The 24,960-nt window shown below is 41.2% G+C and overlaps 1 protein-coding gene across 2 annotated transcripts in view; it reads left to right on the plus strand.

Annotated features, from left to right (window-relative positions):
• Positions 1–24,960, plus strand: part of LOC147260515 (zinc finger matrin-type protein 4-like) — a 236,373-nt gene that overhangs the window by 55,416 nt on the left and 155,997 nt on the right. For both annotated transcript variants that reach the window (XM_086207136.1, XM_086207137.1), the window contains exon 3: positions 8,304–8,393. In XM_086207136.1, coding sequence (XP_086063262.1) covers positions 8,304–8,393 — 90 coding nt within the window. The remainder of the gene's footprint in view (positions 1–8,303; positions 8,394–24,960) is intronic.

A 24,960-nucleotide genomic window follows, 5' to 3' on the forward strand; every position in this document is an offset into this window, starting at 1 on the left:
TTATGTATTTGCATATATTCATTTCCTATTTGTTGTTAATTTCAGATACCATTACACATGTTCAGTGTGTATTTTGGTGAAAGAGGAATAAAGTCCTGAAAGTAATGCAAAGGAAGTGGGAAATAAGTTCTTCATTGTAATCAGTCACCAACACCTTCTTACCAAGGACAGGAAAATCTAGCCACAGCACCCCAGTGTTATCGCATACCCAGTGTCTTTAACAATCATCTTTCTCTAACATACCTGATCGTCAGTGAAAAGGGCAGGCCAGCGTTCAACATTGTGCTGATTGCAGGTTCTGACTGCACCACCTCTGTTCTTCTGAATTCAAATGTCTGGTCCATCTTCTGTTTCACAAGTGTTCCATTTGGTGTTCTCCTCTGCATTTCATTAACCATGTCTTTACGGGCACCCTCAAGGGCTGCCTGATCAAATCCATCCGGAAAGTTTGGCAAGAAGTTCAGTTCACCTTTCTTTGCCTTCTTGATGCACTTATTGGCTGGTTCTCCTTCGGCTGAATGCCTTCCTCGTTTGCCTGTATTTACAGCAACATCAAGGCAGCCTGATCTTCTGCGCTTTGTTCTATAATTGGCCATTTTAAACTTGAGACTATTTTTCCAACCACAACAGCGACTGCTCGAGCCCCGTTCCTGCAGACACGGGTGCTTGCTTATCAGTGCTGCTGCAACACTTCCAAAGTGAGCAGCTGTTGGGTAAGGATTGTAGCTGTACATTTGCTCTGCCAATCTTTCTAGAATCTCATGTTTTAGTTCTTTTGTTACTTTCAGGTGTTTCCCCTCACTCATAAACAGCAGATCTGCTTGCCTAAGCCTATGCTGTACATCCACAGAAAAAGTTGGGATGTCCAAAAATTTTGGCCACTGTTTCTGTCGCTCCTGAGATGAATGTGAGAGTATCTCCGTATCTGCTGTACTATTAGTGTCACTGAAGACTTCACTGACTGCTGAGACAGGTGCCAACTCAAGCAAAGTGATGACTTTGATTGTTGGCTTTTCTGGGTGATCTTCAATGTCTGTCAGATTGCATAGTTCATAATTGAATTCAGGGTCTTTGTATTGAAGACAGATGTTGCCACTAAGTCCCAATGATTCTTGAAGCTTGCTGATCAACTCCTTGACAGTGGTAGGCCTCTTGTTCAGGGTGACCTTTCTTATATCTGCCTCTGTCAGAATGACCCTCATGATCATCTTCTAGCAAGGTGCCACCTTGAAAATAAAAACAATCATAAGGTCATTAGAAATACGCATATCTTCAGGAACAGTTGGTTGAACCCATGAAAATAATCTGTACACATTTTGTTGCATGGATTGATTGTAATGGTCACACTGGCTTCTCAGCACAGAATATAACGCCTCAGTGTCACAATTGGGTTGTCACCATATCTGTATGCTGAAAGAGGGAAAACATCATTCAGGTCTTGTATTTGCACCATACACAGAGATGGGCTGGTGATGTCACAAAGTTCGAAAGATCTGGAATGTTCATGGTACCACATCTTCATTGCGCTGCAAACAAACAGGATTTCAGAGTTTATTGCCACTATCTTTTTGATCTGCATAAATGCAGGGAGGCCTGAGCATGAACCAACAGAGACTATCATATCAGCACAATATCTAATTCCATCTACAAAGACCGATGATGCAGCTAGAACTGTTGCAAGCTGAGGAACTCTCTGGTGGAAAACCTGTTGGACATTCTCAGGATAAGATGTGATCAATGGCGTAATAACCTTGTCCACTTCAACTGAGGGCTTGAAAAATGAACTTGTGTCCAAATAGTAAGCCATCATTTTCTGAAGCTTTACAGCCAGTGTGAGAGCTACATTTCGGACGTTGTGAGCATTACGAATGACCTGTTTGAAGAATTTGTGTTTACCCACAAAACGCATCGTCCAAACATCTGAAAGTGGACGGAACGCCTAATGAGCTCTGGGTAATGCTCAATGTAGTGGTGTTTTGGCCGTAATCTGAAATCTGGGAATGTATTTTGCAACAATTGCCTGTGTTCTGACACCTTGCAATCAAGGAAGTCTATTGACTCATCAGTGTGCTTTGTTGCTACAGACAACCCAACAATATCTTTAAGGAGCATCGGAATGTTCCATGCATTGTCTCCTTCGGGGACTTTCTGGCCAATAAGAAGTGGGAGCAGCTTGATTGGTGCCCAGTTCTCATGGCCATTGCCACCCATGGTTCCTTTGATAGAGAAACCAGGGGCAATAGGCCGAGGCTGGTCAGTTTTGTCATGGAAAGAATATGGAAAAGTTTTGATAGCATGGTTAAGTGTTTGTAAAGTGAAATATTTCTTACAAATCAGGTCTGAAATACAGAGCGATAGCTCTAGAGGAACAATGCCTTCCAAGAGGTGGTGGAGGATGTCAGGGGGCAACCCACGAACAATGTGAAAGTGCTCCAGACTGTCAGTCAGTACACACCCTTGTTTTACACCATATTGTTTGGCCACATCATCATTCTCTCTTACCTCCTGCACCTGCTGATTGTGAGTGTCTACGGTGCGGGATACAAAGGAGCCTGAGCTCACCTCCGTGTCTTGCATCTCATTCCTCGACGCCATCCAGAACCTGCAGAACCTGTCCACAGTAAAACTCTTCTTCTCTTGCAGGATTCTAAAAGAATCCTGCAAGAGAATGAGCAGCCAGGTTATCAGCAGTCACATACATCACTGTGCCCTTGACACATTCTCCCAACTTCTGAATATACACACCATATTGCTCCAAACAAACAAGATCTTGAATGAGTGGATGAAGAAATTTAGCATAGCCATATTCTTTCACATCAGAGGCTTTACAAAGCAAGCTGTATGGAGTGGAGTGTGGCCCTGTATTTAGATGGCACATTAGCTATCACCCAATACACTGCACTCATTTTGTGTTTCTTTTTAGATGTTCCCAAAGGATTGGACACTTCAGAATCATCTGTGTAAAGTCCAACAGCAATTTTAAATTCCTCCCCCTTGAGAATGCCAATTTCTTTACAGTATGAATATGCATGTACTCATGTCGCACATGCTTTTGCACAGGAAGAGCTTTGTCTAAAATGTCTGCCCTGTTCAACATTTTCTGTAGCATTGGAATTAGAGGAACACACATATGCTGCTCTCCTTTCTGTCGTTGATAAAGAGCCTTCCTTGCCACAGAATCTCTTTATCACACTGCTCTCAGAGGCAGCCTTAACTAACTCTTTCACAACTGAATCATCATCTACCTCTGTGTTGTTTCAGAATGTCTTTGATGGACTTATACAACAGTGGCTGGGACAGTTCACATATCTGTAAAAGCTGTTGTATGACTTCTTGCACTGAACCTTCTGGAATGTGAAGGACAGTTTGCATCTTTAAAAAAAGAGCTGCTAGGTTGTGTTCCAACTGTTTCTCTAGATCGAGAAGCTCTTCATGGGTGGAATCCTCACTCTCCTCCTCACTCTCTAAATTCAAAGTGTCATTTGGAGGGTCATGTTCAGTAGTTATGTTACCAGTAATTATTTCCGGCCTGAACATCCTCCAGTTGTCTGTTCTGTGCTCTTTACTTTTATGTGCATTAAATGTGGAGCGCACTTTAGTATTAAAGTCACACTCATTGTATGGACACTGGACTCTGTGATTAACTTTCAAATGCGCATTATGCAGGTGAGTGAGAAAAACTGCTTCCGTGCAGGGTGCAGAAAAATCACAGGCCTGACAGTTAAAGGTTACCTGGGCAACTTCACTCTGTTGTGCATCCTGGATTTTGGAATGAATGATGGCTGAATGGACTTTAAGTGCATTAATGGAGTTAAATGTGCACATACATTCTTTGTGCAAGCAAGGAAATTGAACTGTTCTACCATAGCTCCCATGTTTTAACCTGTAATGTTTTAATAGGTAACCCCTTTTCTCACATAAAAACTCACAATACTTACACTGCCAGTGCATCGTCACAGCTCAGAACCTGTAAAAAGAAAAATAGAACACAAAAAAATATTAAGCTCAACATGTCAGTAGTAGTAACAATTTCTTCACTGCGTCAGCACAGTGGATGTTTAGCTTACTTGTTGACAGACCGGTATTTTTAACCTATTCAAATTCTACATAAAATAACAACCGTCCCAAATATTTATTTTACTCACTCACCATTCCAGTTGGTGTAATGTTGCTTGCAAAAAATGAACTCCAAGATGCAGCAGCCAAGACAAGTGGGAACTCCACGCATCACAAAACCTGTAAAAGAAAAAAGAACCCAAACAAATGCTCAACAAGTCAGTAGCAATAACAATTTCTCCACTGCAAAAGTTTGTCAACCTCTGTTGACCACCCGGTCCCTCAAAAAGTTAGCTATATCACGGCAAAAAAGCCACAACTAACTTGCGTGTAACCCCAAAAAAAAAGCTATTTTGAATTGGTAGACGTTTTATAGCATTAGCAACAAGCACACGCTAACTCCAAGCACTGGGCAGATTACGCGCAGCGAGTTGGAAGTTGACGGGAAAAATGCGTTGTCTGACCGGTATTTTTAACCGACTCAAATTCGCCATAAACAATAACCAACGTGTCAAGTATTGATTTTACACACTCACCATTCCAGTTTGGGTAATATCGCTTCCGCAGCCACGACAAGTGGAACTGACACTCCCAACGGACTTTGGCGCTCATCACATCGTTGCTGGCAGATTTTTGAAATAGCCCCTCCCCCTTTTCAAAAACTAAACATGCTAAATTATTTCAATTTATTATAATCATTACAATGCATTCTTCAGCAGAATAATTCAAATGACTAATTTAAGTAAGTAATGTGAACATGATTGAATAAAACATGAAAGAATAATTAATGATTGCTCCAACTTTTAATTAGGAACAAAATCTGGGTTTACAGTGCAGTCGTTAACTCTAATCACATGGCTAAAAGGAGCTAATGCCATTTTTTGCATGTTATTTAAATTGTGCAAAGCATGTTATCAAGATGCCCTATTACTAATGTATTTAATGGTCAGAGGGGAACATGTGAATATGAATTGCCCAATATTTCTATCAATGCAATACTTATTGCATTTTTTCTTATTCTGTCACTTGGCTTAAAAAACAGGCTTATGTCGGTTAAGTGTAAACATATATTACTCTATTCCTAAAACCCTGAAAATAAAGAAGGTCTCATTGATCCTGCTAGATTTGCATGTTCTATAACAGAACAACATGCAAGCAGAGATGATGACATATGAGTATTGAGACCAGAGTGTTCCTGTGTGTGTGTGTGTGTGTGTGTGTGTGTGTGTGTGTGGGGGGGGGGGGGGTCACTTTAGTTAAAACCGGAGAGGGATAAGTAAGGCATGTAAATATATGGCACAGAGAACCAATTAGAGATTTATCTTAGCCACTAACAACAGAAAGGCTTGACTGTCCGTTAGAGTACTGCTCTCAAAACCAGCTCAACAAATCAGTCATGGTGATAAACCCTGCTGCTTTTATTTTGAAGGTGTAATAACTGCGCTTGAACCATTTATTTTTTTAGAGGTAACTGATCCAGGATAATACTTGAAAAGAACAAAAAAGATTGAGTTTCTATATAATGGTCAGAAATCTATATCCCATGCCCATCTGCTGCTTTAATACAAATCTACTGTGACGGATACATGATTTTTCTTTTGTATACGAGTCTCTCAGGTGATGAAATCTCTGTCAGGAAACTAGGCAGGCTAAGCAAATAGATCCCTGCAGCCGATCTCTCACCCCCTGACCGGGCTGGATGACTTTGACCGTCATGCCTCATGTTCCAGCCACCTGTCCATGGTGCAACTGGGCCGCTCTTGAAACCCAAACTCATCTGTGTCTTCCTCCCTGATGACAGAACAGTACTAGCACAGGAGGTTTTCCACTCTCTGAATCTTACTGATACCTACTGCTGCCACCTCAACCCCCCCTCCACACACACACACACACACACACACACACACACACACACACACACTCACACACACGCGCTTTTACCTCCTCCTCCTCTTCCTCATTCTGTATCACATCTCTTGACAAGTTGTCCTCAGCAGAAGCATTTTCAGATAAACTAATCTGTCCTTTCGAATCCCATCTTCACTCTACCATGGCCGCGCTATCAGATCCTGGGCGATCAATGGGCTGCTGGTAAGAAGACACCTGCTTCACCCTCAGTGAACCAAGCACTAATTATCAATTCAGTCCAGTGTCAAGGAGCGACAATCTTCTCCTCTTTTAACGGGACCTCTACCCCACGAACGTAAGAGTCTGAAACAGGAGTGTGTGTTGGAACAGGCAGGAGAGGCACGTCCCATGAATACTCCATCACACAGCCTTGTTAATTTAACCTGCTCCGATATCGCTCAGCCTTTTGCTCTAAAAGCAAGGGAGTGAACAGAATTGTCAAGGCGAGGCAGTTAATGTGGCAATTTTTCATCATAATATCATCAGTACGTGATAGTGATTACCCAGTTTTGTGTTGTGCTGCATCCGAGCAGACATAAACCCAGATTTTTGTTCATTTTAGCTGTGAGCCTTCTTTACTCTGTTTTACTGCTATTTTGGCATTTGAATTACGTTTCCTGGACACCTATCCATGAGTTAACTCCCCATAATGTTTTGTTTCTTCATCCCAGTAGTCATTGAAATAAGTTAGTATCTCCAATAAGGACGGTGGATGCTGGCATTGCCACGTGAATTCACTTGGGATGCTCCTAGTACTTTTTCGCTTCCATTTATCAGCTGTTGCGGGAAACACATCAGATGTATCAGAGGTCTTTGTGCTCTTCGGCCGGTAACTTATTCGTTGAAGAAAATCTACGCCAGCACACGTTTTAATCACCCATCGAGGCAGCTAGATCGCAAGATCTCATCTCATCAGGATGCAAATTATGAATATGTGCCAGCATCCTTTGGGGAGAAACGAGTGTGATTTAAATGACAACACTGAGAAACAACTGTTTGTTCAAAACAACAATGGCGGCTTGTCATATAGCAATCATGGCCTACTGCTGTCCCCCCGATTTTGTTTTTATGTTTCCACCTCCTCAGCGGTGCCCACAACAACTGAAAAACAAGCCCGAGTGTTTATTGTACTAAAGCAGCATAAAAAGGTTTCTAGATGTGATTACAATGATGAGAATGCTTTTGCTAACTTCAGGCATCCCACAAATTCTCATTAAACTAGGAAAGCTGACAGCCTCATCAAGCTGTGCTAGCCAATCCTGTTACAGAAACTGCAACTCTTTTGATGTAAAAAAAAAAAAAACTTCCGTAACAGCAAGACGCATGATGCTATTAGTTAATTGTGGGTTTGAGTTGATTAAGATCTTTCAAGTTGGGGAAATCTTAATCATTTACAAATTAATTTCAATGAGATGACAACTGCAACAGGTTATTTTTTACTGGACTCATGTCATTACCATTACAATGATTAGACAAAGTGTATTAACTGAATTCTATTGAGCTCTGCCGTTACTACCAGTGCTCTCCAGCTGGAAGGAGACAGGAGTTCCCTGTTTACCTGGTCAGATTAATAATAAACTCTCTAAGTAGTATTTGTGGAGCCCTGTAATAAAGGCAAGAGTTCCACTTAAACCCACCCTCTAATGAGGTTGCAGCTGCCGTAATACACTATCAAGTGTGAAGTCGAAATGTGAGGAAAGAGGCAACTTGTAAAATTTACAAAGTGTTATTGTGGCTTCACATAAAATGAAATGCTTGATGTATAATTTCAGCACAGTAAAGGGGGCTGTGTGGCTCAGGAAATGGAGCAGCCATATAGTAAGCAGAAGGTTATTTGTTCAATCCCCTGCTCGCCGAACACCACACTGAAGGCCTTTTTCAGATTGTTAATTCACATCAGCCTGGACAACCAAAATCGACACAGAACGTGATTGTTACGTTTATGTAATTTGAAATCTGATTCCAAATCAGACAGATTTCTACAGTCTGAATGCTCAAATAGGATTACAAAGTCTTTTGCATCACTGGCAACCCTTTTTCCATGGAAACTGAACAGTTGAAGTTTGTATCTTGCTGATAGGTTGGCGATGTCTCCTCTCGTCCCTTCCAAGTAACAGCATGAACAGAAATAAGGATAAGATTTGAGAAACAAGTTAGATTTGCCTGCAGTCCGAACGAGGCCTTTAATTGCTTCCGATGAGCTGGTTGGCACCTTGCATCGCAGCCACTGCTGCGTGTGTGTGTGCCAAAGCAATTATCCAGTCCTGTGGTAACAATATTAAAATGAGAACCCACTACTTTAATTCTGCTTTATCCTGATAAGTCTTTTCCTCTTCCAGAGTCGGAAACACGCCAACAAAGTGCGGCTGTATTACATGCTACATCCTGCAGATGGAGGCTGCCCTGCCAAGAAGCTCCGAACAGACAATGTAAGTCATCTTGCTGAATGTTTCCCCACAATCACAGAAGCCACTGTGAAACTTGCCCACATGTATCCACAGCTGCCATTCTGACAGAGACCTTTTTTAGTAATAGGTTTTCCAGTTTTTTCTAAAGTGTCTTCATGACATCCCCCCACAATCAAACACGCACACACACCCTTCATCTGTGTCAGCATAGCTGGCAGAGCAGTGCCACAATTCTTAACCAATGAACAATGTGACAGTGATGGCACTGCTGTTGGATGCCAACCTCTCAAAGACTGATTGTGAAGAATCCAGCCCTCCCTACCACGCTAATTAGAGGTACAGGCAGGTTTGACAGATGCAGTCGTGTGGCCTGTCATTCCCGGTTTGATAAGTGTTTGGGTGGTGTGGTTTGGTTGGTGTAGCCTTTTCTAGCTTACAGCATCTCCTCCTTTTTTGTCTCCACTGGGGAAAGACAAAAAACATGCTTTTACATCCACTTTGCAGCTCTGCCCACTCTCAGATAAGCAGAACGGTGCTGAGTTTCACGGTGCATGTTAATATTTTAGTGTCACAGCGACAGTTCTTTTCCAGTGGAATTTAGTTTTGGTGTGGGGTGATGGAGGATTGTGGTGGTGGTGGTGGTGGTGGTGGGGGTTGTAGTGGAGATGATGGGCTGAATAGAATGTGGTCTCTGCTGTGATTACCGGGAGTTTGCAAGCTATCAGTCTGGAAATCTGAGCCTCGACTAGATAAGGACATGTCAAGGGACAACGGACACTATTGTTTCTTCTGGCTGTCTCAGCTCATCATCCAGGCTCACTACTCATGTTTCTGTTGCCTTGTGCGTTTGCCTGCTTGGCCTTCGTTCTCTTCGCTGCCTCTGTATTTTTTTTTGTCCTCGTCTCCACTCTGTTTCCTCAGTTGTATGCCTCTGCCCATCTGTTTCACTCCCAGTTCCTGCCTCTTATTTTTTTCCTCTAGTTTTGCTTGTCTATTTTCTTTCCTCTGCCCCCCTCATTTCTCAGTTATTGCCCCATCACTCCATCTCTGCCTGCTGTCTCGGGGTGAAGCAATGCAGCAAAAACATTGTCTCAATCTTTCTTTTTAAAATAGGTTGATATATATCACAACATAAAGCCACTTACTGCCAAGCTTAAAGATTGAACAATATATAAAAAGTTCAGCAAAATAACAAGTGAATTGTATAAAAGTAGCATTTATTTGGGTAGCGACGTTTCAAGAGGATAGGGTGAGGGACTCATGCATGGAGGAACTTCAGCGGGAGGGTTGTGTGACCTGAGATGAACCGCAAGGAGAGGGACACGCTTAGATAGGTATGCAAAGGTGACTGAGCTAACGAGGGACAGACATAGCTTGTCGCATGATGTAATGTAGCCTTCCCTCTTGTCTGTGGCAGTAAGATTCTAAATAAAGGAACAGAAAGAAAAGTCTCGTCATGACACAAAATATAACGTTTCCTCTGTATTCGACCGTGTCCCATGCAGAACCCAATTAACATCTCTGGTTGGAACCAGTGTCTTGGTCAAGTCAAGCTTTTAATGGTGAGAAAAAAAATCTGTCAATCAATCTATCTATCTGACTTTATTTGTATAGCATATTTCATACAATTGTATTATAGCACGAAGTGCTTCAAAAAGAATCAAGCACAAAGAGAAAATGTCAAACGCACCAAACCAACAATGTACGCTCAGTAAAAGTAAAGCATAGAGAAGGAACGTCAAAGCGCCCGCACGGACAAAAATGATCTCTAAAACAAAGCAGATCCGGAAATGAGGAAACATAAGAAATGGAAGGAAGGAAATACCAGAGGCAGGTTTGAAGTAATGATACATAGTAAAATAATGAATAAAAGTAATAAGTATCTACATAAAATATCTAAAATAATCACGATGTAAAGTTGTTAAAAGGTTATAAATAAAACTGAAAAACTGAAGTAAAAGCGACATTACAAGTAAAAGTAAGTAAAAGGGAAAGACCAAAGAACTACATAAAAGAAAATGTGTGTGAGATACATGAATACATTAGATTAAAGAGAGAGGACTTGAGTTTGTCTTTAAATATCTCCACACTGGCTGCTCCTCTCAGGGCTTCAAGACGGCTGTTCCACAGACCTGGGCTATCATGAAATAAAGCTCAAAGATGCCTCACTGTGGGCCAGAAGACCTGAGGGTTCACAAAAATAGCAGCACCTGACACAAACTCGGACAGACAGCTGATAATGCAAAGACCTAAAGGGATCTGAATCCTAAAAGTTTCGATGTTTGCAACTGAAAAAGCAACACCATGCATTGATTTTATGCCTCTTAGAATTGGATGGGTTGTCCGTCCAGTCCTGGTTGAGGCACAATCTCAAAAACTTTGGCTGAGTTTCTGCAAAGTTTCCACTGACGTCCACAGGGATCCTTAGACGAACTGAAAAGATTTTGGTGCTCAGAGGTCATAGTGACTGGCACACTTGGCAAAGGCATCTCAAAGTTTCTATTTCAAGCCAAAAATGTATAAGCAAATGTATACATCTCCCACATATAAACTGGTATTTATAAAAGAACAATGTGAGGCGAGAGTGTTGATCTCTCCTGGACACTTCACACTGTGTGTGGATGTTTTTTTACGTTACTAAGCAACAATGTAGGGTGAAGTCACCTCTCAACCATCTTTGTTTGACACAAATTAGCTATCAGCTTACTATGAAGTTTAGATTCTGGTGAACGTGCACTTCCACTACCAGGAATATCAAATCTATTGAAATGTTAGGATTGTTATATTTACCCTATTTCAATTCATCTCCTAAAATACTACCTAGTCTATTTTCCTTCACCTATTTTGCTGTCTTTATCCCCTCATCATTTTCACCTTTTCACTCTTTCTTCCACTTCACTCTTGTTTTTCTTGTCTTCCCCCAGCGTTCCTCCCCCCATCTCATTTTCTCTTGTTTTATCTCTCCCTGACATTTCATTGTCTCCTTTTCCTTACACACCGTTCCTTTACTAAAGGTTTGTCTGTGTCAACTCTGTCTCTTGGCAGCTCTCAGCTGATGCTTTTATCACTCACACCGAATCCATCTGCAGTTGGAGTGAAGGGACTCCGATCATTCTTTCACTCTCATGTGTTTCATTTACCTCCCTGTCATCCTGAGCTCGTGATCCAGCGCTTAACACACAGCTTAAATGTCTTTCTGTTACTTCCCCGCTGTTTTTATGGGTGATAGTAATTATGGATTGGAGAAGGTTTTGGTGCTGAAAATCAGAACATAATGGTTGATCCTGGTCCTGGACCAAATTGCATTATATTCAAATATATTCCTAATGCAATGAAATGTGTATGGATCCGTCATTTATCTTACTTCACTGCGGGCTCGTAACATTTGACTCGTTCTGGAATCAGAACCCTCCCTATAAGCCAACCAAACCACTGCCTCGGGGCCCGTAGCCCCAGACTCATGCATCATATGCTGAATGTACTCTGACCTGGCAACCCAGTTATCTACATACCTCTTTACCCCCAACCGGTCAAAGCAGATGGCTGTTCCCATTCCTGTTCCCATGGGATTCAATGAAGTCACCTTAAATGTAAATAATTTTATGGTCTCTCTTGTATGACGATTTAATGCCTTGAAGCACCCAAAAATGTGTATATGAATTTCAACTAGATTATGCAACCTGCAAATATTATGTTTCCCTCATTGTCTCTGTGCGCTCTGTCAGTACTACAGCCACTCTTCAAATATCTGTGAATTCAACAGGGGCCCCTGATCACAGCAGTCATGCTATCCCGTCTCTAGTCACATGACAGCAGACCTCTCAGTAGACCAGTTAAATGTCAAATTTAAATGTTAAAGTGCAACAGTTCTTCAGAACTCCGGTGATGAAAGTGCAGTACTCCAGTAACATAGCTGCTTCCATCATTGGCTACTAAAGTGTAACCAGCTGAGTGATTCAGTGCTTGAGAAATGCACCTCAGGTGGAAACATTTATTCATTGTGTTTTTCCTCTGTGACCTTACTATTATTCCTGCAGCTTTCAGTATCAAAGCTGTTGGTATTTAGTGTATCTCTGTCAGGTACCTTCATACTAGCTGTGTTAACATGGATAGCAGGGAAATTGGTTAAATGCGTACAGCGGTTTTCTCTGAATATCTCTGATGCAGGATTGCTGAGCAGAGCTGTTGACTTGGAGATCTGGTTGAAATTATAAGCGAGTTCATGTAAGGTGACCTTGAAAGTTAGTGTCATCTAAAGGGCTTGGTGTGGGTGAAGGTAGGGCTCAGTTTCCATGCAGCTCTACTTAGATCTTTAAAGGCTGAATTTATTTATGGTGCTGCTCAAAACCTGCTTGCCCACATTTTTACAGATTCAAATCTTTCAGCTCATAAAGCTTCTTACAAAGCAGCCAACACATCCCAGACCTTAACCTTGCTGGTATATTATTCAAGACCTGGGACCTGGAGCCATACAGAACTGAGAAATGACCAATGATCCAGTTCTGGCAAGTAGCCGCAGACATGATTAGCTGATTGGTTTTAACAAGTAAACATGGATGAACACGTCGAAACCAAACTAATACAGCATTCTCACATGTGGTTGGCTGTGACCATTAAGTGGTAAACAATTACTTGTCCTTAGAATTTAATGAGTTAAGGGTTATAAATGAGTAAAACACAGTTATACAAAATACGATGTAGGATCTTAATGGTCATTACGTCATGGGCAATCATGTGTTGACGATTTTTAGGCTATCCAGTATTTGAAACATCTAACAGATATTGCTGTCATACATGCAGGAAAAATTCTTCCTATCCTAAGTCGTGCAACTGTATTAGAAGCCCTGTTAGTGGTAACATTTACTGAAAAGAAGTAAAATCGTTTTCAATTTCACTGCTAGTGAGTTAATGTCCAAAACCACCTCAAGCTAATTTAAAAGGCAATAGCTAAATATGAGCCTGTCATGTAGGAGTGTTTACTGAAATTGTCATTGACAACTAAATAGTAATAAAACTAATCAAATTAAGTCATATTCTTATACTGAACAAATGGTGTTTATTGCTTTCATTGTACCAGTTCAAATGTTTAATTCATATGTTCAGGTTACAAATCCCATGATGATGCTCTTCAGCTAGAAATGACAGAGGCTGGGTATTTTATAAGACTATGAACTGAGAGACTACTTTCTTTATGTATCAAGCAAATAACAACTATGCAATCAACAATAAACTGAAGCTCATTCAACCATAAACGCCTTGTGTTGAACTTCAGCTCCATGCTAATACAGCTGCTTTTGTGGAAAGTTTTCCTCTGTGGCTGCAGTGGTGTACAGTCAAAATAAATCCTCCTTATTAAGCCTTCGTGACACTTATTGTTGACAGTGAATGTATTGCTTATAACAAGATGCCATCCTGCAGAGACCATCAAATTTGCCCACAGAGTCCCGTTCCCTTCCAATTCCACGAATCAGCTGACAAATGTCAGCTCGCTAATGGGCACCCCAACCTCCTTGCACTAGCTAGAGAAAAGTCTCTGGGTCATGAAGCTCAATGCAGATTGCTGTCTGGAGAATAGAGTGAGAGCAAGTAGAACAACTCCTTTGAGCATCACTATTCAAATTAAATCAACCTTGAGCTTAATATCAGTTCCAGGCTTGTGCTTCATTGGGAGAGGGAGAAATGGAGGGATTAATAAAGAGGTTTGGACAGAGAGCCAAGCAGAGATCTTTACTGTCCTTGGCTCTTTTCTGCTGCCGTTGCTCAGCTTCCCTCTGGGAGTCGACTGTCTGCAGTCCCTTGATCTGTTGTGTGTCATCTATTATGTATTTGGATCATGTAGATGAGTTAAATTTTACACCCCATATCATACAACGCATACATTAACATTTGAAAACAGTGGCTCTTTGGGCTCTTACAGAATGTCATTAAGCAGTCAAATAACTGGGAAAATTGAGTTCAAACTGGAATTCAAATGCTGAATATTTTCAAAGCAGGTCAGTCATCCAGGGATATGTTGGTCCCACTGGTAGCAAGCATGTGTACATACCAAAGATTGCAAAAGGTTAATTACATGTAAGCTATATTTCATAAAGAAGCACAACATTGCTGAACTTGAAATTATGTTGAACATGCCACTGACACCACAATGTATGAAACTGTTTAGTTTAAGCTCAGCAAATTATGGCCGTTTTGCCGTTGTTCTTGTTTGTGCTTCAAACAGCAAAATTCTTCATTGAAAGTGTTTGATGGATCACCAGCATCTGAAAATTACATTCCTGCACACCTCACTCAATATGGCATTGGAACTGCTGCATCTGACTTTCCTCTGTTACTGACAACTTGACTTTTCACAGCAATTAGGTGTGAATGTGAAAGAGAGGAAGAAAAAGAAGCCTTTATTTTCATTGGACAGAACACAATAACAACATGTATCTTGTGCATTTGTCTCATCCTCTGTGGGGTGGTGGACTCTCGGACTGCAGTCCAAGGAGACCAAAATCTTGTAAATGTATTTTCTTTCTGTGGGGACAAACCTGAGCTCGGCGCAGACAACCACGCAGACATGGGGACATCACACGGAGTTAATGCAGGAATCACCTGCTGGGATTCCAATCAAGTGTGACCTCTCTGTGTGAGGCATCAGTGAGAGGTACTGAGCAACCTCTCTCATAAGCTCTCATTTTCATTCTTCATGTGCAGTTCCTGAAAGCCCTTCAGTGTGTGTCCCTGTTGGTTAGAGTCATCGCACCTCAACCCTTTCTATGACAGCCAACTGCTTCCTGTCTTGTGGCTTGGCCATCTGGACCACCCTTAAAGATTTCTGTGCCAAGTACCTTGTTCCTAACATATCCCAGCTGTAGAGGCATCCAACAAACGAATGGGGAAACTATGATTGCTCAGAATCAATGTTGAAAGTGTTTAAAGTCTTGGCTTCGATTGTAAGTCCTGCTTTACTGAAGGTTTGCATGGGTACAAAGGTGCTAACTTGAGATCACTTTCAAACAAAGGAGCAAACTGATGCACTGAGGTTCTTGTCTTTCAAATAAGCTTGATAGTGCCCACTATCAATTTAGCAAATTTGCCTTAATTAACATGCAACATCATTTTTACCCAAGTGTGCAAATACTGGGAGGAGAATTTTCAAATAGGTCAAGTGTGTTTGTGTGAAATGCCTTCAAATTCTACATGGCCCAAAACAGAGTGAAAAGTATGTTGATCAGAAACTAGCAATGGTGCTTTTGAAGCTCTTTGCACTGAGGGCCGCTTGTTTTTGGAAGCCCGTGAAAATTTCCTCTTGTACTGCCATCAGGACAAAACGTCAAATAATTTGCAACACAAGTCAAGACCGAAGGACATATATTCACTAGTGACCTTATGGATCTTACTTAGGGACAAATGTCATTCCCCTACTGGGAGGGCCTCTTGTGAAGAGTTACAACCCCCTGTAACTATAGCTACAGTGAAAAAAATGTTAACCCTCTCCTCTCTACAGCAACTGAATATTTCAGCAGGATGACTTCATTCGTGATCAAACAAGGGACAACCTCACACATTGTCGTTCAATTGTTGTTTTTTTAAGTGTCATTCTAAATCTACATTGGCTTTGCATTCTGACTTTGGGCCCTTGGTAAAAGGGCACATTGCCTTGATGGTAGAGGGCTCCTCTTTAACTACACAGATGTGATGTGACCAGGCTGCGCTTATAAGGTGGCACTGTCTAAAAATACACACAGCAGCACTGCCTCCGGAGACTGTGAGAGTGCGTACGGTCTGGCATGGCCTGGCGTCTGGACCCAGTTGAGTTGATGGCATCTGACAACTGAACACGCTGCTGGTCATGCTAGTTGCTGTGATAACCTGCTCTCATGCAGGAGGGGGGAAGGGTGTCATTCCAGTTGTACGTTGTTAAGGTTTTGCAGTTTAGGTTACTGAGATTGGAATGGACAAGGTTTAGATGGATATTATTATTTTCTGTAAGCATAGCAAGATTGGTACATCTGCTGGGTCTCCATCCAATGCAATTGTTCAAATTCTGAAATATCACTTTTGTTTGCCGTTTATTGTGTATTGTCTAGTCAGCAACTGGAGAGAGAGAGAGAGAGAGAGTATGAGCCTCTGTGACTAGCTTGTTTCATTTTTTAGATCATTGCACATTATATATAATTACAATTAAACTACAAAGCTAAATCCATCCTTATCCTGTTAAGGGTCGCAGGGGGGCTTGAGCCTATCCCAGCAGCCTTCGGGCGAGAGGCGGGGTTCATCCTGAATGGGTTGCCTGTCCATCACAGGACCAACACATATAGACAGACAACCATTCACACTCACAGCCACACCGACTCTCAGTTTAGAGAATCAATCAGCCTAGTCCTCACTTGCATGTCTTTGGACTGTGGGAGGAAGCCAGAGGACCCAGAGAGAACCCACACAAAAAGATCCCGTGCTTGAGCCAGGACTCAAACTTGGAACCTTCTTGCTGTGAGGGGACAGTGCTAACCACTGCACCACCGTGTTGCCCTAAAGCTGAATCATTATTAGATATTACATATGGTTTCTGTAGTTCATCCACTGTGTTTTCCTGCATGGAATGTATCAAAACCAGTGCAAAGTGATTGAGCTATGACTGGAAACCAGTGTCATCCCAATATCTGTCCTCGCACACAGGACCTGTTGAACAGTGGTTTGTAGCAGCGTTCTGAGGCACCTTAACATTTGGCTCACTGCGCACTCACACTAGGAAGAGATGTGCTTCTGCACAGTACACTTGCATGACATGGAAAGTGACCACACACACACACATATATACACTCACTCACACAGCCGTACATTCAGAAAATTTCATGTGCCCCTTGTCTCTCACTTCCTGTACATTAGCAAGGGGCAGTGGGGGGGCTGACTTGTGTTTCAACACTGTACAAGGCGACCAGCCATGTTCATGTACTTCTTTGGAAAACATTGTCTTTATGTTATTGACTTGTCCAAATCCCCAGTCACACATTCACACAATAATCAGCAGATCCCATAAGATTTAGTAACAACCAGTTAATAAAAAAAAAAAGTTTTGTTCCTGAAGGCAACGTTTAAAAGTGTCACTCTGTCATTGCATCACACTGTCTTGAATGAGGATTTAATCAACTCTCTGTTAAGAATAGAAATTGATGTTTTATTCTATGTTGGCATCATTTTTAAGGGGTGGTGTATGCACAAAAAGGCTTTAGTTTAAGAAGAAATTATGCAGTAGTTTGGGTTTAAATACAAATGAACTTACTTTTAGTCAATGTAATCAGATCAGGTAGTGACAATGGGCCTCATTTATGAACATTTTCTTATTTTTTTGCTTAAACAAAATAGCAAGCAACAGGAATAAAACAATACAATGTACAAGATGGCCGTCGAGGGATTCATGATCCTCAACTGGATGTGTTTGCCAGAAAATATTCATAACGAAACATCTCAAACAAACCAACAGGGTCCGTTTTAGACATTAGTCTCATTACAATTGAGGAACCCAGTTATTGATTATGTTTTCTGATCAATGACAAAAACCCCAAAATTCATTTTTCTTTGCACTGTCTGTCATACCCGGTAACCACTGTATATGATTTAGTACTTTACTGTATACAGCAGAAGTAACAGCAATTAAAAATAATGTTCACGTGTGCAGACTGCAGCAGTTGCTCAGCTGATTCTGTTTTTTGACTGTAAGTTTATTCAACTGCCAGCTTCCATTAGATCAGGCCTCCAGTGTTGCCACCGGAACCTGGTGGGGAGATGGAGCAGTCGCACTGGAGAAGGCACAGGTGTCCGAAGCTGCCTTGACTGAACAAGAAGTGACTGCAGTCTTATGCTTCATTGCCTCGACCTCTCCTTGAGCGATATCCCGATTGCACACTTGGCACACGCACACATATCTTATACTATAGCATATATATATATATACACAAAAATCTTCACTGAAGTATGCACTAAATCTGTAGTTTGGATTTCCTGGCTATAGAGCAGCTTACAGAGGAGGAATAAAAACTTAATGAGGTTAAATTCAGGGTGAAGAAAGCTTAAATATGTTGCATGGAGCTGCAGTTGTAGGAACGTCTGACCCAGACCATATTTGGCACAGTATTTTCATTTAATCAACATATCTGTTCTACTGCAGCGACTTTTAAATCTTCACTTTAAATTGATGTCATAGTATGCCTTGTTCTTCTGCCTCCACTGTCATCACAGCTGTTATTATCTATACTTCAGTAGTAGTATTTTACTATTTAAGTAGTGAGTAGTAGTATAGTATTCATTTATTACTGTTGTGCAGTGCCAACTGAAACGTAATTGATTTTTTTCTTCTTCATTATTTTTTACACCCCTTTTGTACATCACCAGTTCACCCCACCAAACTGTCCTTGTCATTCTATCCCCCACTCATGCTTCCTCCATTACATGTGGTTTAACCTGCAAATTTTCACTTGACAGTAAGAATTCTCACTGGGAGGATGTAGGGGGACATGGGGAGAAACCGGTCCCTGCCATCAGGCTGTAGTCAAACCCTTCTCAGTATGTTTCAAAATCATAACCCAGATGACTCAATGGAAGAAAATGTGTTGCCATCTTTTAAAATTTAAATAATGAAGAAAAAAAATCTATGAGAAATATAGGTACATGACAGTTTCCCCATTTGCATGTCTTTGGACTGTGGGAGGAAGCTGGAGTACCAGAGAGAACCCACACAGGAACAGGGAGAACATGCAGACCGCACACAGGAAGAAAGTCTGAACCCAGAACCTTCTTGCTGTGTGGGGCGACAGTGCTAACCACTGCACCACCGTGCCGCCCGACTCCATCAAAGTCATACTGGTATATATTTGCATAAACATGACCTAAATAATAGCCTTGGTGGAGTTAATAGTCATGTCATTCATTAAATTCAAATGCAGATTGAAAAACAACGCACAACATAACCACCAGTAAACCTGACGTGACCTCAAAAAGCTGCCTTTGATGTATTTGGTCATATTGGATTTCTGAATCAGTGACATCAGGTGAGAGGAGATCGGATCGGTTTCTTAGTTGGCTCTGATTCACCGCTTTGGGTCTGTGTTTTTGACCGTCATTATACTTACAATCTCATCCATATTGTTTGAAACTTTGAAAACGGCACCTAAGTATCAGTTAAAGGCTTAGCAGTACACAGACTTGACTGGAGATGTTTTAATGTTTAATAAAGTTTCTAAAATGCAAACCCAAAATGTTGATCCTCTTCATGCCTCTTTCCCCTCCCCAACTGTACTTTTCATCACTTCATACTGGAACCTAGATTCCATTCTTCCTTTTCTATTGCAAAAGTACTTCCACATGTGAAATATCCTCCGAGTTTCGGCAATGTGGGTATGTCTGATTTGTCTCGGTATGAGAGAGGTCGCCCATTTTTCCCAGTGCAGAGCTATGATTTAGCGGAATTGTCACCTATAGAAGAAAGGAGAGCCATGCAGAATGATTGTAGAAGCCCAGAGGTTTATATTTGAAGGTAATGACCCTTTTGGAAATGGAGCCTCCGAAAATGAGCTAAACAATGGCTGCAGAAAGAAAGCTGGCTCCCATGTTCCTGCTCATTGGAGGGTCCGTGCGCAAAGGGGGGCTGTATTTCTCTTTTCCTCTGTGGTATTTGAAAAATCAGGGCCATTCTAATATGCCCCATATTCACATGCTTTATACCTCAAAAGAGGATATATGGAAGAAGACGCAGGTTTGAGGTCAGCTGTTTCACATGTCAAGTGGTTTTTGAGAAGGATCAGGGAACCGCTAGAAATTCCTCTTAAAACTAGCAATGCAGCAAGTGAAGCAAGTTTGAAATTCCTCCATTGTTGGGCCACAGAGGACATGTTGAAATTATCAACCCACACACACACCATAGGCCTCCCCTGAGCGCATCTCGCAGCTTTGGTGTTCTCTGATTTTTTACACTGATGGATTCCAAAAGACAGAAATAAAGGAAAAATTGGTTGTCCGGTATTTGATCATCCGCCTGTCTTTCTTAATACAAAGGTTCCTCCTGGATATATCTGGGCTCTGTGAGGGGAGGGCTGTCTTCTAGTGTGGATCTAATCTGAGAACATGGCTGGATACTCGTCAACCTCAGTTTTCATCTGTGATTTAGACCCCATCATCAAAGTCAGAAGTGACTCCAAAAATGGATAGATTTGTAGTAGACCTGAGCTTGCAATAATCACAGCTGCATGATTCGCTGATTAGTTGGTGCAAGTGATGCAATGATTCCCTCCCCTGGGTGAGCCACAGTGGGAACCTGCTGTTCATAATGATGTCACACTCATCTCACATAAGGATGGGTGAGTGGTAGTAAGGCAGCAGATGTGGGCGTTTTATGCCTTTACTTGAAAACAGGGAATGACCTCTTGGCATCTTGTGTGTGTACAGTAGTCTTTTCTTTCTGGGAGGGATGCTCATATCCGTCCCACTTGATTAACTATCCAAATGCATTAATGTGAAGAATTTGACCTGCATGAGAATTAGGTTAATTGTTTATCTATTGAAACTTTCCCAAAGTTGGCAAGAAAATAAATCAATTTCAAGATTTGCTACAGCAGCAAGGCCATTTTTTGCTTTAGTTGACCTTTACTTCCATTAGCTGAGATCTGGCTAGCATGCTAGTTCTTCTGTGTTTCCCCAGCTGGCTTGGAGGTCTGCTGTGCCTGATATTGGCAAGATAAGGTCTTCAGTACTTGAGGTGACCACAGCCTTTTTAACAAACATTAAGATGGAGCACATGTTCAAATTATGTGGCAGCACCACTGAAATCTTGCATTGTCACTGAATTAGGATTGTTTTTCATAACCCGGTGTTTCTTTTTTTTTGAGTCTGATTTAAGAAATTGCCCATACAGACTGTTTGAAAAAGGGAAGACTTAGAAAAAATGCTTGTCAGGGGATTGCTCTTCTTTTGAAGAGAAAATAACTCCCGTGTTCCATTATAACTGATGCTTTTGCAGCAGTTGTCCTCTTCAGGTGCCACAGTTGTAGTTTTAAATCAACAGCCTTGCTGTTATCACTTCCAAATCACTACAATTATATTTCCTAAAAGGACACTGACTGATTCAAATGCAACCGCATAACTTAAAGCCTTACAAGATGTTTGTTTTTTTTGTATGATCTGGTTTTGTTTATTATCTTGTCAAACCAGCTGTGTAAAGGGACTGTTTTTATGGCGGACACACAAATTCCTGGACTCGCCAACATCACGCAACAAGTGATGGAAAGCTTGCATTAGCAGGCAGGTGGTGGTGGGGCGGTGGTTGTTACTAGCAAAGTAACTATATGAGCATCTTTGTTCTGACAGTATAAATATCATTAACTGCTGGCCAGAACGCTTCTTTGAATCTACAACAAAATTGTGTTGGTACTGTTTCCATTGTACTTGCACCATATTTTCTCAGCAGTAAATCCTTGGCCAATACATAGGCATTGTTGAGGGCTTTCTTCCATTGGGGCCGGGGTCAGTCCCACTACTCTGCTCCTAACATCTTACACAGGAGGGAAAAGGAACACCTTCACACCAGCGTTCAACAGAGGTAAATGTACTCCTAACAAGGAAGTCACTGTGTTAAATAACAATTACTGAATCATACCGTGGATCTTTGAACATTCTTGGTTAAAGATCTCAACAACTACAAACTATTATTATTTTTTAAAGCCGCAGCCCTCAGTTCAGTCAGGAACAACAGCACAGCACTCATCAAAAAGAAGAGCTGAGTTATCAGATGATCTCAAAAATTGTCCCAACTGGACCACGAGTCTGAACCGTCAGCACTCTGATTGGCTGTAATCAAATCCCTGTTTAGAAAAAAAATTGCTCAGTTGAGAAACGGAGGCCAAAATTAAATTATCATTGGCATCATGATTGAGTACTCAGGTGAGCCCCAGTAGCACTTGGCATCCTGTGCAATAACAGATTAAGGCGATGAAACGCTAAGATAACCCACAGAAATAATACTGCAAAAACCAAAGCCTTGCTGAAAATATTTGTCTCAGCTCATTTTAATTAAGAATTTACTTTTTGAAAGCAAATAAATATCAACAGTATATATTTTTTTGCTTGTAATAAGTACAATTTATTCAGATTTAAGGGTAATGGGATTTTTGACCAGAAATTTGATAGCACTGACACATTTAACATGATGTCTGTTCATCCTGGGACAGGTATCCCAATATTGGGGCCCCTCCGTTATTGACTTCTATACTCTCATGAGTTCAGTTCCCTCCCGGCTTCTTTAAACCAGCTCTTTTAAATCAATTAATATTCTCTTTTTTTTATTTTTTACTTGATCTAATGTTTTTATTGTGATCTTATTTTCAATTAGGTCAAAGTGAGAATGCGTTAGCTTTAAGAACGGTTTAAGAGAGGTTGGACCTCCAAGTGAACAAATTTGGAAAGCTGGTCAGGTTCAGGTTTTTACTCAAGGTTGGGTAAAAATCTGGACTTCTACTGAGGAGTCGATTTTAGAATCTGGAATCGGGAGTGAAGGTTTCGTTTATGTTAGACAAGATTCAAGAAAGCGAGCTAGAGATAAACCTGAGAACCAACATATTTTCTATAAATCAGGATCATAGTCCCTTTTAACCTGAACTTAATGTTCTTAAATATTTTAATCTGAATGCTTTTTTTCTGTCATTATATTCTGTAAAGCACTTTGAATTGCTCTGTGTATGAATGGTGCTCTATAGATAATCTTGCCCTCTGCCTGTTCAATACCTCCAGGCTAGCGACAGCCATAGACCAAAGGCTTTATGCTTTCTGGTTGTCTTCTGTATGTCCCATTCTTGTTAATGCAATATTTCTGAAACGTACTGAGGGATTTTTTTCAAAATTTGCCAGAGGCGTCCACTTGAAATCAAGGATGATGACCATGGTAGAGGACAGAGGATGTCACACATTATACTGAACGTAAAGCCCCTGGAGCCCCTCCGGAATTCGCCCTTGCAAATTCTGGGGTGTGATTTAGGGCTTCATAAATACAATTTTTACTTGATTTGAAGGTCATTGTTCATGTGTATTCAAAGCAGCAGTGCAGCAGTGACCACTGTGTTAGCCCCGCTGAGTGATCAAATATCTGCTCCGTTTGGCACCAGCAGACTGCATTATTCTCCTCTATGTTCGGAGTTAACGATTTTTCAGGCTTTTTCGCTGGGATATCCTTACACTTAGCTGTCCTCCTTCCTCCCTATGTGCAACGAGGGAGATGCACACAACCAGAGAGCGTTCCCTAACCTCCAAATTTAGCCCGGTCATTACATGGTGCACAGCCAGGCCAGGATGAGTCCAGCGCAGATGAGCTTTTCTACCTCAAGAAGCAGTGCAGCTTTGGCACAAGACAGATTCATCCTAGATTAACCCATCGCATTTCTGATGCAGTGACAAGGGACCTGAAAACAACGGTGCAGCAAGACACCCCATTGCCCATCCATATCTTGCCACAAATACTGGCAGGGCGAGGACATGCTGCTTCACTTAGACCAAGATGAAAATCTGCTACACAGTGCTGACAGCAAAGAGAATTTACTGCTTGCAAATCAAAAAGATTATTTTATTATGCTTCACATGAATGGGAATGAGGCAGACCCTCCCTCCATATACACGTGCTCACACACACACACACACACACACACACACACACACACACACACGTTCCAAATTGCAATATGTCTCTCTGTGCCTCTTTGCCTCCCTCAGTTACATATAGGGAGAAGTGCAGTGCAGCAACATATCCTGCCAATGCAGAAGTCCAATTATTTTTTCACTGTTAAAATTGCACACAGAGAGGTGAGGTGGGCTGTGTTTCAGATGACTCATGGAAACCAAAAATTCTGAATTTTTAAAACTATCCCAAATCTCTCTCTCTGTCTTTCTCTCTGTCTCTCTTTCTCTCTCTCTCTCTCTCTCTGTCTATATATACTATATATATCTATATCTATATCTATATCTATATCTATATCTATATCTATATATATATCTATATATATATCTATATATATCTATATATATATCTATATATATATCTATATATATATATATCTATACCTATCTATATCTATATATATATATGTGTGTGTGTGTGTGTGTGTGTATTTATATGTGTGTGTGTATATGTATACCAATGATCATTTCACATTATTACTCTGCTTCACCTGATGTGTCCTCAGGTCTGCATCCTGCATCAGGTACTGGTACACTTTTTTTGGGGGGGGAAAGGAAAATAGTCAATCTGGCAACATACCTGCCGCTCCATTAATTGCATTTCCTTGCAATTAGTTCCTCATTTATTCAGCTTTAATTAACCATGAAATTATGGATCCTTCCTACTTGCAAGTGACGTTTCATCTCCTGGTGTATTTTTGTCTCCTCTTTTGTCTCCTCCTGAATATATATTTGCTCATTATAACAATAAAATGCTTCTAAAAAAGAAGGAAGAGTAGCTTTTCAGATGCTAGCCCCTGAGAGCAGTGGGAAGGCTGTGCATGTATGCGTCTGTGCTAAGAGTTAGTGAAGGACGAGGCCAAGGGCGGAAGGAGGGGCTGTGTGTGTG

The sequence above is a fragment of the Aulostomus chinensis genome, chromosome 6 (genome assembly GCF_037954235.1).
Source record: "Aulostomus chinensis isolate RoL2024-O1b breed Wild chromosome 6, RoL_Achi_v1.0, whole genome shotgun sequence".
Taxonomy (NCBI): domain Eukaryota; kingdom Metazoa; phylum Chordata; class Actinopteri; order Syngnathiformes; family Aulostomidae; genus Aulostomus; species Aulostomus chinensis.